Source organism: Polistes canadensis, unplaced genomic scaffold (genome assembly GCF_001313835.1).
Source record: "Polistes canadensis isolate GaletaPanama2010 unplaced genomic scaffold, ASM131383v1 scaffold_33, whole genome shotgun sequence".
NCBI classification, from domain to species: Eukaryota; Metazoa; Arthropoda; class Insecta; order Hymenoptera; family Vespidae; genus Polistes; species Polistes canadensis.
The window spans coordinates 43,048-56,566 of NW_014569580.1; the positions used below are offsets into that span (position 1 = coordinate 43,048).

A 13,519-nucleotide genomic window follows, 5' to 3' on the forward strand; every position below is an offset into this window, starting at 1 on the left:
CGCTATAAAACGAGAAGAGAACGAGGAAGGATAAGGGTTGGATAAGGGGTGGATAAGGGGTGGATAAGGGGTGGATAAGGGGTGGATAAGGGGTGGATAAGAAGATGATTTTTATTGGATATCGCTCGATTTAACAACTTTCTTGCCGGGTATTAATGTGTCTACAAAATAATCGATTCTTCGCGAGTAAGTATATATCGTTGTATATCTACTTGCAAAATATTGACGTCCATCGAAACATTTGTTGTTTTCGACTTAATATATTAGATATAATTGTTTAATTATGTTGATTCGATTACTTTCGTATGAAATTGCAAAGGAGCGATTAAAAAGATTAATCATTATCCTTGAAACGGATAAGAATGAATGTAAAGAGGGCGAGAGAGCGTATATACTACCTAGCTCCTCTACGCTTTTCCCCGACAAATCCACTTATTTGCGAGAGAGCGGTTTTAAGACGGATTTAGAAAGCTTTGATACAGCTTCGGTTTATACGCCTCCAAAGCGGCACGGTTTCACGCCGGTGGAGCTTCTGTTCGCTTTGTAAATCGCCAAATTAACGCGACTTTGCAATGACGACTATGAACAAGGAAAAGAATAATGTTAATCATTTTTGCAACAAAGAAAAGACGGATTTTGTGTCGACAAGAAAAAATAAATAAAACCGAAGTAGAATTGAAAAGTCCGAGAGAAAGAGATAGACACGCGCGAACAAAAAGCCATAAACGCGAGTGGTCGAAGAATAGAAGCGTACGAAGTCGTTTCATTTAGTTTCGTCCACGTCGTTCCATTTCCTCCATTCTCGTCGAGGTTTCCAACTTTCGTCTTTCCCTTTTCTTCTTCTTCTCTTTTCTTTCTTTCCCTTTCTGTTTACAAACCACCCACCCACTTGCTTTCTTTATCTCTTCCGTTTCTTCTGGATGTTTCCGCTACGACTTTACTGTTCGGCCACATGGTCGGTTTCAATTGAACCAGAGCACTATGTGGCTCGACTATTTCTCTCGTTAGAAAACGACCTTGACAATTATCGATAGAAAATTAGATAAAAGAGGATTTTTGTTCGATGGAAAAAGTTGAGTTGCCTTTGCACGGTTATAACAGGATCAGTTCGATAAGCCTATAAGATAAAAGACATAAGGAAAGAGAGAGAGAGAGAGAGAGAGAGAGAGAGAGAGAGAGAGAGAGAGAGAGTAGGAAGAAAATCTCTTTCCGTCGAGAGAGCGGTAGGATCCAATGAAACCTCCGTCAAACGAGCGCACAAAGAGGTTTCAAGGGATTTTGCAGAAGTGTAATTACGTCTTAATTGTACTCTATTAGGATACACCAGGGATGGCTTCTCTACCGCCTCTGGGAAGGTGTTCCCTGATTTTAAGTACGCCAACGACGAAAAAGGATACTGCGAGAGGGAAAGAGAAAGAGAGAACGGCTTTACTGGCTTTCGTGGCAACAACCGAGATGGCAGAGAGGGAAATCAAATTTTCCTCTTTGATCTCGCGTTAAAGTGCATCTTTCGCTGTCCCAAAGGAAACACGCGCGTGCGAAAATCAAATTTCGAGGGTACGATTAAACGTTCACCTCCCCCATCCACTTTTTCTTTTTTTCCCTTCCTTCCTTCCTTCCTTCCTTCCTTCCTTCCTTCCTTCCTTCCTTCCATGAAATTTTCTTCTGCACTTTCCATCGTTTCTCTTACTCTCCATCCTTTTTATCTCTTTCTATTCTCATAAATAATTTCATTAATCGACTACTTCATAATATTGGTCGCGAACTCCTATTAGCCAAACTTTTAAATAGAACGCTTAAATTTACATTTGATGTAACTTAAATCCTTCTAATGGCTCGACACATTTTATTGATTACTATATGAAACTATCGATTTATTCGCTAGATCATTTTGGGATCGAAATAAGATTCGCGTCCGACTAGTTTTCATTTGTTTCTTTTTACTCGAAGATGACTGGGCTGTCATGAACAAGAGAATAGGTAACCATCCGGAAAAAGGAGGATAAAGACGTTATCATGCAACCGGAAGGAGATCGGCCGATCGTGGAATGCGGTTAAGTAGAATGGAATAATTATTGAGCCTGTTATTCGGGACTTTTCTTTCTTACCGACTTGACTGCTATTAGTTTTGCTAGTTCAAAAGTGGAAAGAGAGAATAAGTATAGATAAGTGTACGTGCGCTTGTATTCGTGTGTATGAAAGAGCAAGAAAGAGAAATGACTGGACGACTGCCAAGTGCAAGTTCAGAGAAACGCCATTCGCAGAACTGGAGGGATTGCCCATCGATGTGGGGTTGAAACGACCCTTAATTTCTGTTTACCTCGTCCTAACCCATGGGAAAGAAGAATCTCGATTGTGTTTCTTATCTTCTCAAACTGGGTTACACGAGCGTTTGCTCCTTTATCACTTTTTCTACCTCGAACTTTCTCTATTACAACATTTTCCTTCTTATCTTTCTGCAAAAAATACTTATATTAATTAATTTAATAAATGTTTAGAGGCTATGTTCGTAATTCATACTTTTCTTCTTCTTATCTATTATTATTTGTTCTCTCTCTCTCTCTCCTCACAATTATAAAACTATTTGAAAAATGTCTGTGTTCCCTAACACCGTGTCTACCAGCACCACCACTACTACTACTGCTACTACTACTACTGCTACTACTACTACTGCTACTACTACTACTGCTACTACTACTTGCTAAAATTATCCCCAACTCGACGTAACTTTTACTCTATTTATATCCACACGGAAGGTATCAAGGTGAGTCGCATTCGTGTTACACGTTTACATATCCGTAACCACTTGACGACACAGTGTGAAGAGAGAGAGAGAGAGAGAGAGAAATACATACGTATATAGAAAGACATATACATGAAGATTCAAGTACGCATGCACGTAACTGAAATTCCTGAGATCTTCCAGACACCCTCCAGGTACGTGCTTACATGCCTGCTCGACCTTAATCTCTGACGACCATCATGAGAATGAGAGTGAGAGAGGGTTGGGAAGGAGGGGCGAGGGGGAGAGAGATAGACAGGCATTTCTCGAGACTCCTCTCTCCCTCTCTCTTTCTCAGTCTCTCTCAGGCAACCCGTTTCACCCCCTTGTTCGCGTATCGGATAGCGAACATCGTTAGATACGCATGTAATGTCATACTCCGTCGGAGTTACATAATATTTTGATATACGTGTATACGTTTCTCGTTACGCTTCCACGCACTTTCGACGACTTCGAAATGAATTCTCCGAGAGTTCGGGAGAACTCTTCAAACCTACAGAGGAGGAAAGATAAAAGTTGCTGGTAAAGAAACGATATGTGGCTTCTTCGATAATATCAACCAACGAGTATTCTTCATTTGTATTCCGATTTATTAATATCAAATATACTCTAGGTAGAGGATTCATAAGAATTGAGTTTATTCGCGCTCTAGATGACACTCCCGAATCAATTAATCGAACGTATGTGCCAAGTCGCACGGAAGAACGAATCGTTTGGATTTTCGCGTCCACTTTTTTAATTAACTCTTAATAAAAGTTGTCGTTGTCCGCGTTGTTGACGGCAACCCTGACGGCAACCCTGACGGCGCATCATTGTCTAACATCAAAATTCAAGTAATTTTAGTCATTTGTAAATTTGAAAGCCATCTATAAGAGAATAGACAAATGATGTTTTTTTTTTGTTTTTTTTTTTTTTTTCATTTTGATCACTTGTAATAATGTCATTAAGCTGAACGAAATCGATCGAGTTCGTTATTATGAACGAGCCTGACTCGTTCGCCTTAATGGGTCCTCGCGACGATAATTTACATCGGAATACCCTTTCGAGATAATTCAATCGGCTATTCCAACGGAGATTTCCATTTTAATAAAGGGAAGAAGCCAGGTTCTCCCGTTCCTCCTCGTCCACTATTCTTTCTTCTCCAGGTATCCCAAGTCCACCTTCGAAATTCCTTATTTTTCCGCGAAGAAACATGCTCGCGAAGCAGGACTTTGGAATTCTCAATGGAATTCCAATATGACGTTGGTCCTTCGTATCCGCTTGTAAATAGTTAAGAAGGAACGGTCAGAGGGAGGGGCCTTGAAAGCATTTCGTGACCGATAAGCTCGTTTCTTTCCCTCCACTTTTTATATACAAAGCTTGACCCACGTACAAAGTTCTTCCTAAAGAACTTTCTTCTTCTTCTTCTTCTTCTTCTTCTTCTTCTTCTTCTTCTTCTTCTTTTTTATTATTATTATTAGTAGTAGTAGTATTAGCATTATTATTATTATTGCAAGAGGGTCACGAGATTTCGCGTTTCCAACGGAGAACTGACTCGTTCGACGAATGAAAAAATCAAGAAAAATAGAGAAACGGGAATATCTTAAATTCTTCGAGAAATTGTTTTCACTTCTTGTTATTGTTGCTTTTGCTGGGTATTTATTTATAATAATAATAATCATTATTATTATTGAATCTCGGATCGCGAGTTGATCTAAGAATATCGTAAACGGAAAATTTTGGAATTTTATAATAGGAAATATTTGACAATTTTCTATTTCTCTCTTCGTTCATTCAAGTCTAATTCTCTGCAATGTTGTTTCTCGTTAAATTTATTCCCTCGCACATTCTTTTTTTCTCGGGGCTTTTCGAACGACGTCGAGTAACGAGATACTTTCGCAAAGGTAACGTCTCAACAATAATAACAAAATAAATGTGATAGTTCGCGTAGAATTTCTTCGTAAGGACTTCTACGGTAACGAAAAAAACAAATCAAATACGTATACGCGTAATGATTTTTGGTCATTCATCGAACTAACTTTTATTTCAAACAAATAATAAAAAGTTCTTTTATTGGGGATCAAAAGTTTTGAAGCTATCGTCGTACTGAAATGAAACACAGGCAGGAAAAAAAAATGTTAACAAAAAGAGAATAACGTTAATTGTTCTATTTCTAACAAAGTTTTAGCTTTCTAGGTAATTTAGCATATATATCATAACTGCCGCAAAGTCGCTCTCCGTTATTAATCTCATTATAAATAATAACAATTATCGATGTTGGTTGTTAGCACATTCGACTGCGAGGGTCCAATGTGTAATAGAATTTTTTCATTCGCGTGCCATTATCGTCATCGGTCGAACGTTAATTCCTACGGATTAGCCGGAATGTTTAATTGGCAAACATAACGCATGTTTGCTCGTTCATCCAACAGGACACAGGAGGCCGACGTGGAGGACCGTTTGATTCCGTCGTCGTTCTCAGATAATGACAAACCAAACAGGATGTTTTTATATTCTATCGATCATCAACGTGGACGAACGACGAGGAAAGAGAATAAAATAGCTACTTGCTAACTGAATTTGCTCTCACATTTAGGCGACAGTATTTAAAAAGTTCAAATAAAATAAAAAAAAAAAAAACGAGAAAATATATTGGCACGCTTAGTTAAAGAGATAAAAAGTTTGTACGTGAAACTAAACAAATGCGCCAAGAGAACCTGAAAGGATGCAGTCGCAAAAAAAGCACGCGAGAGAGTAAGAGTTATTTTTATTTTTGTTCTCTCTCTCTCTCAGAAAACGGAGAAACTCGCAAGCCGAACGTCATTAACATCACTCGAATAACAAGGCGACTCGAGTCTCTCGTTCGACGAAATGCTCATCTACCTTTGTCGGATTTTTGAACGGTATTATCTCCCAGTAAGCGACATACCATTTGTTCTCTGGTGTGTATGTAGGTGAGTGCTTGCTTGCGGTTGTATGCAGAAAGCGTCTATGCGTGTGCGAATAAATCCTCTGAAAAGAGAATTGCAAAGGGAAATATTTTCGAGTCAAACAGTCGCTTTACACCCACTTCACATTTTTATTCGACACGCGTACGCGTGTGTGTACGCGTACGCGTGTGTGTACACATACGCTCAAGCCTGCATAGATTTACTTCCAACATTTTCCAATTCGATTGTATTTTTACGTCGGATAAATCTTCATAATAATAATTAATAATTTATTATATTAAAGTAATCATTTCTCGTATAATTTATAAAGATATGGATTTGTTTCGAGTATTCTTCCAAACGTGATCCTAATTCCACGCGATGGAGTACATAATACGAATTTTCCATAGAGAAAAGCGGCTTAAAAAAGGATTTTCGATCACTTTGTATAGGAAATATTTGAAATGTATAAAAAAAAAAAAAAAGGGAAGGGGAGTAAGGATAGTAGGATAACATTAAAGACGAGAAACTCGTTGCACTCTATTTATAATCCTCTTGGTTTTATCCTCTCGAAAGGAGCTGCCTCGGCTACTTAACGAAGGTCGAGTGAGATCGTACGAATGAAAAGTAGGAAGGTTGCGATTTCCTAATAGTTTCGACGAAAAAATACAAATTCTTTTAGACCTGGATAAAAAACAAAGAGTAACTTTAATACAACAAAGATTTACAGTTATGCGATTAAAGAGAAAGATTCAGAATGAACCGAATTTATCCAGCTGACTGTTAGCAAATGCATTTAAAAGGTAGACTTTTTGCTCGTTAGCAACTCGTTCGTTCGTGCTTCGACGAATGCCGGCATGTCGATTGCTACCGTGGCAATTTTCTCAGGCTGAATGCCAAAAATTCCTCTCGGTTCATTAAAGGTATGCAAAATATGACTAGAAAGATTTTCAAACTCGATCTTTAACATCTTCGACAAAAATACTAAGTAACGCGCGATTTCTTTTCTTCCTTTTCAACGTATTTTTAGGATTTTATTTCGAGCATAACGATAAATAAAAAGAAACGAACAGAGAGAGAGAGAGAGAGAGAGAGAGAGAGAGAGAGAGAGAGAAGTCAAGAGCAACAAAAAAGAAAAGTATGTAAAGTCCGAAAACGAATTTGAAGAAAACTACCCTCGGGTGAATAAATCAAAAAAAAAAGAAAAAAAGAGAGAAAGAGAAAGAAAATGCTTTCGGAGAAGAAGCAGTTAAGATGAAAATCGTTCTTTTTATAGGAACCAAGTAGTAATTTCGCGAAAAGTTCTTGCCTCGAGTGCTCGCAGATAGAGAAGTCAGTCGCGTTGATAATTACACTCGTTCCTGATGACCGGCAAAAGTCGATGAAATGAAGAAAAGGGAAAACAAGAAAAAGAAAAAGAAGAAGAAGAAAAAGTGGACGAAGAGGAAGAAAGTTGGTCGTGTAAGGGAAAAAGCTTCGCGTAGAAAATCATTCGGGAAGAAAATCTCGAGGACATTTTATTTTGTCTTCTCTCTTTCCTTCTTTCATTCGTTCACTCATTCTTCTTATTGGTTTTCGCGTTGAAGGTAAAGGGAGGACTTGAGCACTATACGATAACATTGTAATCTTCTGGAAAGGAAAACGCGTTTCCCTCGAGTGTCTACGTGTTACACACTCCGCCAAGTATTCCGAACGATCATTAGTTACAAAAGAATGGAAGTCGTCCTGGATAAAAGGATATATGTACACACATGTATACGTACGAAGGGGTAAGTGTAAGTCGTAGATATGAACAAACCAGACGAGCGTGGAAATAACTACCAAAAGAGAAAAATAGAACAAGGAAAAGATAGAGAGATGGATATTCTCGATGAAAAAGATTAATGACTCTCTCATAAGACTTATAATAAATCTTTATGAGAATCCTACCTTTTTTCTTATATCATTTATTATTACCACCGCGTTAATTTAGTCCTGCACATTGTTCGAAACTTTGCACCTAAACTGAAATTATAGGAGAACTGTTAACGAGCAAATGCAATGAGAGGGAGATAGAAATAGAAAAAATAAGAAGATAGAGAATAGAGGTGAATGAGTAAAAGCAGTTGTCCGAGTCAGGTTCGTCGGTGGTGTGTACTACGTTCATATCGAGGAGGCGTTATTCGATGGCTTTTGATCTCGATCTAAATTGCTGAAACTTGCATTCGAGAGTTGGAGAAGCAGAGGAAAACAGAGATGGTTGGTTTAAGAGAGAAAAGGGAGAACAGGGCCAAATTCGCTTTTGCAAGCCCGTATTTCGACGCAAATTAGTAAATGATGGCCCATCGTTCGGCCCTCAACGATTTGCCGTAGTTTTGTTAGTTGCATTTGTCTCTCTCTCTCTCTCTTAATACTTATGCTTGACCAAAGAGAGTTTCTCCATCCTTCCAGTTCGAGTCAGCGTAGGAAACGATTTCTCGAGTAGGAAAGTAACACTTTTCAAAGCGATTTTAATATCATTTTTTCATGCGAAAACTTCTTTAGAATCGTTGTGATTTGAAACGGAAATAAGGAAACAACATTAAAAAGAGACAACATATACATATACAGGATGAGATGGGGTGCTTCGTAACCTCCCCCCTCTTCCAAACTATCGGCTACCATAAGTTCGGCCGAAGATTTGTTTGATACTTTAGCTACGCGTTATGCAGATATATTTGTACTGTAATATATACACGTCAATCGGATTGGTGCTTTTGCAAAGTTTCCAAAGTATCGATACGTTTGTCGCAAAGGTCTTGTTTTCTCTCTTTCGCATGCTTACACTTTGTCCTAGTTTTCCGTAAAACCCTTTGACTTCGTTTTCCACAAAGCAAACATCTAACATAAGATATCCGAACAAATGGATATAGGATAGAGATAAATAGTGAATATCGAAGCTTACTACATTTATCCTTTTCTCATTTAATGCGAATTTCTATCATTAATGTCTCTCTTATGCTTTTAAATTGGATGGATTACTTCGAATGACGAAGATAAAATGTACAAGCATTCCAAAATACTCGACTAATCGTATTTTGATCCCGGAACAAGTAATCGATGCAATTGCAGCTTTTCTTTTTGATCTTTTTACTCTTTTAAGATCTGCCGATACACTTCAGATGGAAAGTATCGAAGGACGAAAAGAAACGCGTCGACGATAATTACTCGAAAAGGATGAAAGGTTCCTTCATCCAAGTCTCTCCCTACTTTATTCCTCTTTTCCTTTCTTGCATCTTTCTTCTTTTTACGTAAAAAAAAAAGTAAAGAAAAAGATAGAAAAGGAAATGAGTAGGCATCCTTCCTTCCTTCCTTCCTACCTTCTTTACGAAAAGAAGAAAAAACGGCGAGAGTGAGATTATCGAAGAAAAAGAGGGAAAAAGGAATGAGTTCTCTCATTCCGTAATGGTCAGTGCTTCCTTCTAACCGACTCTTGGTCCTTGATTGGCCAATTTACCTGTCCCTTTGTTCCCTTCCTATCTTTCTCCTACCTTGTTAGTACAAAGCTTTAACTCCAATGGACAATTGCATCTGATTTTTCGATCGTTTTTTGCTTTTATATAATACGAAAGAATAAAAGAGAGGGAGTTGGAAGAAAAAAAGAAAGGTATGAAGGATTTCGAATTAAGTTCGGAAGGAAGAAATGATGCAGGGTAATCGTTTGTTCCTTTCGATCGGATGAATTTGAAAGAAATCTAAATTTTTATTTGATTCTCCGCAAAAGGAAAGTGGAGAAATGAGAAAAAAGGAAAATAAAATGGTAGAAGGAGAACGCTCACCTGCCTTGCAGACATCGATGTCCAGGTCGCCGGTAATCGCATGAGGAAATCTCGTGTTGGTCAGCTCCTCTATGGTAAATCTTTTACGACGATGATGTCGATGATGTTTCGTTTCCTCAAATTGATATGAATCCTTGTCAACGGCCCGACCGTCAACGAGACATGCCGCCGTTAAGCACAGTATCGACAGGATGATCTCCATCTTGAAGCTCATCTCGCGTCGATCGATCGAATTAACGAGACGAAAAGGTAGAATTCGATCGACGATTCGGTCATCACCGACCGATCCTACTACCGTTCGAATAAATTCATTTGCCGTTGTTTTCTTCTCTCTTTCGCTATCTCACTTTCTTTCGTATTTCTTTTATCGTTGCAATAACGCTTCCTCCTTTCTCTTTTCTTGATTATTTCTATTCACATTGACGGATCATTTCGTGTCTCTCCCTCTCTCTCCCTCTCTCTCTCTCTCTCTCTCTCTCTCGGCAGTGGCGGGAAAACTGGTCGAAATGAAAATCACTAAGCACGTCTACGCGAAACTAATTTTCCTCGATTGTTTGGAGACATAAAAATGGAGAATATAAAACATCGATACTTGCTTCGTTTTTGTGACGAAAAACTGTTCTCTTCTCTTTTTGAAATTTCGCGCGAATATTATCGCGTGGTCGTTTAAACGAGATACTTACAATTAGTTGGTGTTATCAAAGAACTAAGAGAAGAAATTGGCACGAGGTATGTGACGTAAGAATATCCCAAGCTCTTTCTTATTAATCTCAGTTAGTCGCAATCACTTTTCGCGGAAGAAAATGAAACGGCAGAGCGGAGAGGGAAGGAAGGAGAAAAAAGTTGAAAAGGAAAGGAAAAAACGATAAGTAAAGCGAGAGGCCGGTCAAAGTTCGAGAGAACCGAGGAACGAATCGTCCTTGCGTGGAGAACGTGGAGAACAGACTGATCGTCCCTCGCGGCTGCGAACGCGTCGTTCGAAAGCGCGCGCTCGTACTGGCATTAAGTCGAGCGAGAGATAGAGATAGGGGGAGTGACAGAGAGGTGGGATCCTGCTGGAGGAAGGGATAGGTAGGTAGACCGAACCACCAGAGGGGATGCCAAGAGAGGGATTGCCCCTCGCTCCTCCGCGCCCCTAACCGAGGGTGCCCGAGACACTGACCGAGCATCTTCTTGCCACGAATTACAAATATAACCCGATCCATTGGTCCTAAAACGAAATGGTAGGGACTAGCTAATTCGGTAACTCGGCAATATCCTTTTACGTAACACTCGACTCGTATCTGGCTTTGATCTGAGAAGGGTGAGACCACGTTCCTTCCTTCGACTAAATGCACCCCTCCAACCCCTTCCTTTGCGTTTCATCGAGCTACGCACACAAACTAAACCGATAAATATTCGACTAGAGAGACAACGGCTTGTTTGGCCCTTCGCCCACAGAAACACGTGTTCCCTGTCCCACGCGAGAACGTGTATCGGTCAAGTATCGGATTACTGTCATGGGATCACCCTTTAGGAACCCTGTCAGTCTGTCTGTCGAAGGGTAAGTGCATGTCGACGCTGCCCGGAAACCCTCCGCAAGAATAATCTCTGACGATAGGAGGGAAATACCGAATTCTCTTTTAACGTGTCACATCCGAAAGCACGACTATCCACACCCCCATGCCTACTTCCCTCGATACGCCCAACGTCGCTTATCTAAACAAATCGTTCGACCATTGTTTCGACTATTCTTGTCGTCAACAGGCACGCTTCACACTATCTCTATCTCTTCCTCTATCGGCGTTAGTATAATACATCATCTCTCCTCGTTGTACAGGTGTCGCTTGGTTTATAATTTAAGCCTTTTACATTAGTTGGATTTACAAATTGATCGATCGAGAAGAAACCGATGTTCAATTATTTCACGTGCATTCTAATTATAGATAAAAAATGTGCATGTTTTTTTGTCTTTTTTTGATCGCCCGAGTAGATTTTCGATTGGATAGAAATCGTAGAATATTCGTGGGAGATTCGTGGGCAAAATTAAAGGAACCTCAGTGAAATCGCACTCGTGTCGTTAATATTTCATGCGCGTGGAAATACGCTAGGTAGGTACTGTAGATAGGCAGCAAAGCTAGCTGTGCAAGTGGAGCACACCGCACAAACGATAAATTCTTATATTCGAGCAACAACCAACGAGCAACATCGCCATAGCTAGCAGCCGTTTCGAATGGAAATGAAATCGATCGAACGTAAAATTTGGCGCGATTATTCGCTTCCTCTTCTCTTCCCTTCTCGTGCCTATATTTTCTCGATTTGCTGCTCGATCCTAGCGAGCAATGAGAACGAATGAAACGCATCGGCTATACACCATCTAATATATATATTTATACGAAGAACAAATCTAAACGGTCAAGCTTGAATAGTTACAAATTTTCATTGTTTTCTTTTCATTTTACCCAGAGAAACTATCAAACTTAACGATTACATTTATATCTTCCAATTAGTTATTATTTTAAATAACATTTCATTCGTGTTTGAAATTTTTCCTGTCCAATACGTTACCTTGGATCGCGAAATGAAATCCGAGAAAAGTTAAATAAAGAACATTCTTTAGAAAGGAAAAGAGGAGTGACAAAAAACTAAGAGATTGATATTAATGAATAAAAGAGAGAAATGGTATGGCGGAAGAAAAAATGAAGGAAGGAAAAAAAAGAGAGACAGACAGAGAAAGCAGTAAAACGAACATACAGGAGTCTTTAAGAGAACCGCCAACTATGTAGTAATTAATCAGCGTTAACAGGCACTCTTCTTTGCTCTGCGCATAATAAACCTTGTTGGCTCGTCGAACTTTTCGAACAAAACTTCTTTACTTCTGTTAGACGAGAATTTTTTGAAATAATCGCTAAAACGAAATCTCTTAAGACTTAAACTCTTAAACATCGACTTTTCAGAATAATTTGTTCCATTTTTGTTATCCAATCTTTACCTTCGTTAATTAATTAATTAATTAATCGACGATTTAATTGACCCATTTCTTACAACGCGAGAATATTTTTTCGAAATATTTTACCATACTCTTTGTTAAAATATATATAAATGTAGACGCGCGATGTCGCGTAAAAATCCTTTTATTGAATTCGTAAATGAAAACATTTTTGGTGATAAATATTTCTTGTGGAAAGCATCGCGTGGACCTAGATTTTTTTAACAACACTAACTTCAATTTTTAGGACACCCTGTACAGATGTATAAAATATAATGACATTACGAAGGTTCTGATAAAGCGACAGCTCGTTTAATAGGCCTATGCGAGCTTGATGGAATTCCGAGTAACAATTTTAATAATTTTTTCCGCCTCTTTTTTTGTCGATGCTAACGTAAAAAAGTCAAGGACACGCACAGAGCACACAGTTTCCATTCATCGACGAAGATAGACAGAGAGAGAGAGGGAGGGAGAGAGAGAGAGAGAGAGAGAGCTTTAAAACGATCGTCGAACAGGGGGATGATAAATGCCTCGCTTTAAAACGTTTGACTACGTTAATTAATATGATGAGTATGATCAAACGTGAAACGTGCTTTGAGAGTAGGTACTATATTCAAACCGTTGATCTCGTTTGTAATCGAACTTTACGGCATATACACCAAATGCCGATAGAATCTATTCTTTTGCAATCACTTTGCGTAGGAAAAATATATACATTTTTCAATATTTCAAAAATAATCAAACAAAGTTCTATTTCTAAAATCGGTCAAATATTCTTGCCATAAAATTCGGAACTCTCATTCACTTTTTCTACAAGTTGATTTATCTCTATTAGAACCATTTTTGCCACTCTTCTTGAATACATGGAATCGTTGAGTATGTATATTCTTCTTCTTTTTTTTTACGGCCATCCACGAGTGACCCAAAGTCAGCAGATTTATCCTTCATATTCTTTCTCGATTCTAATATACAACAATATTCCATTCGGGAAATCTATAAACGAAGCTTGCTCCGAGAAAATACGCAGGAATTCGTTAGACATACATATGTTAATGCACCATCG

The 13,519-nt window shown here is 38.7% G+C and overlaps 1 protein-coding gene across 1 annotated transcript in view; it reads right to left on the minus strand.

Annotated features, from left to right (window-relative positions):
* Positions 1-10,483, minus strand: part of LOC106784294 (bone morphogenetic protein 1) — a 34,437-nt gene extending 23,954 nt beyond the window's left edge. The window contains exon 1 of the mRNA XM_014743670.1: positions 9,489-10,483. Coding sequence (XP_014599156.1) covers positions 9,489-9,702 — 214 coding nt within the window. The 5' untranslated portion in view covers positions 9,703-10,483. The remainder of the gene's footprint in view (positions 1-9,488) is intronic.
* Positions 10,484-13,519: the final 3,036 nt, after the last annotated feature.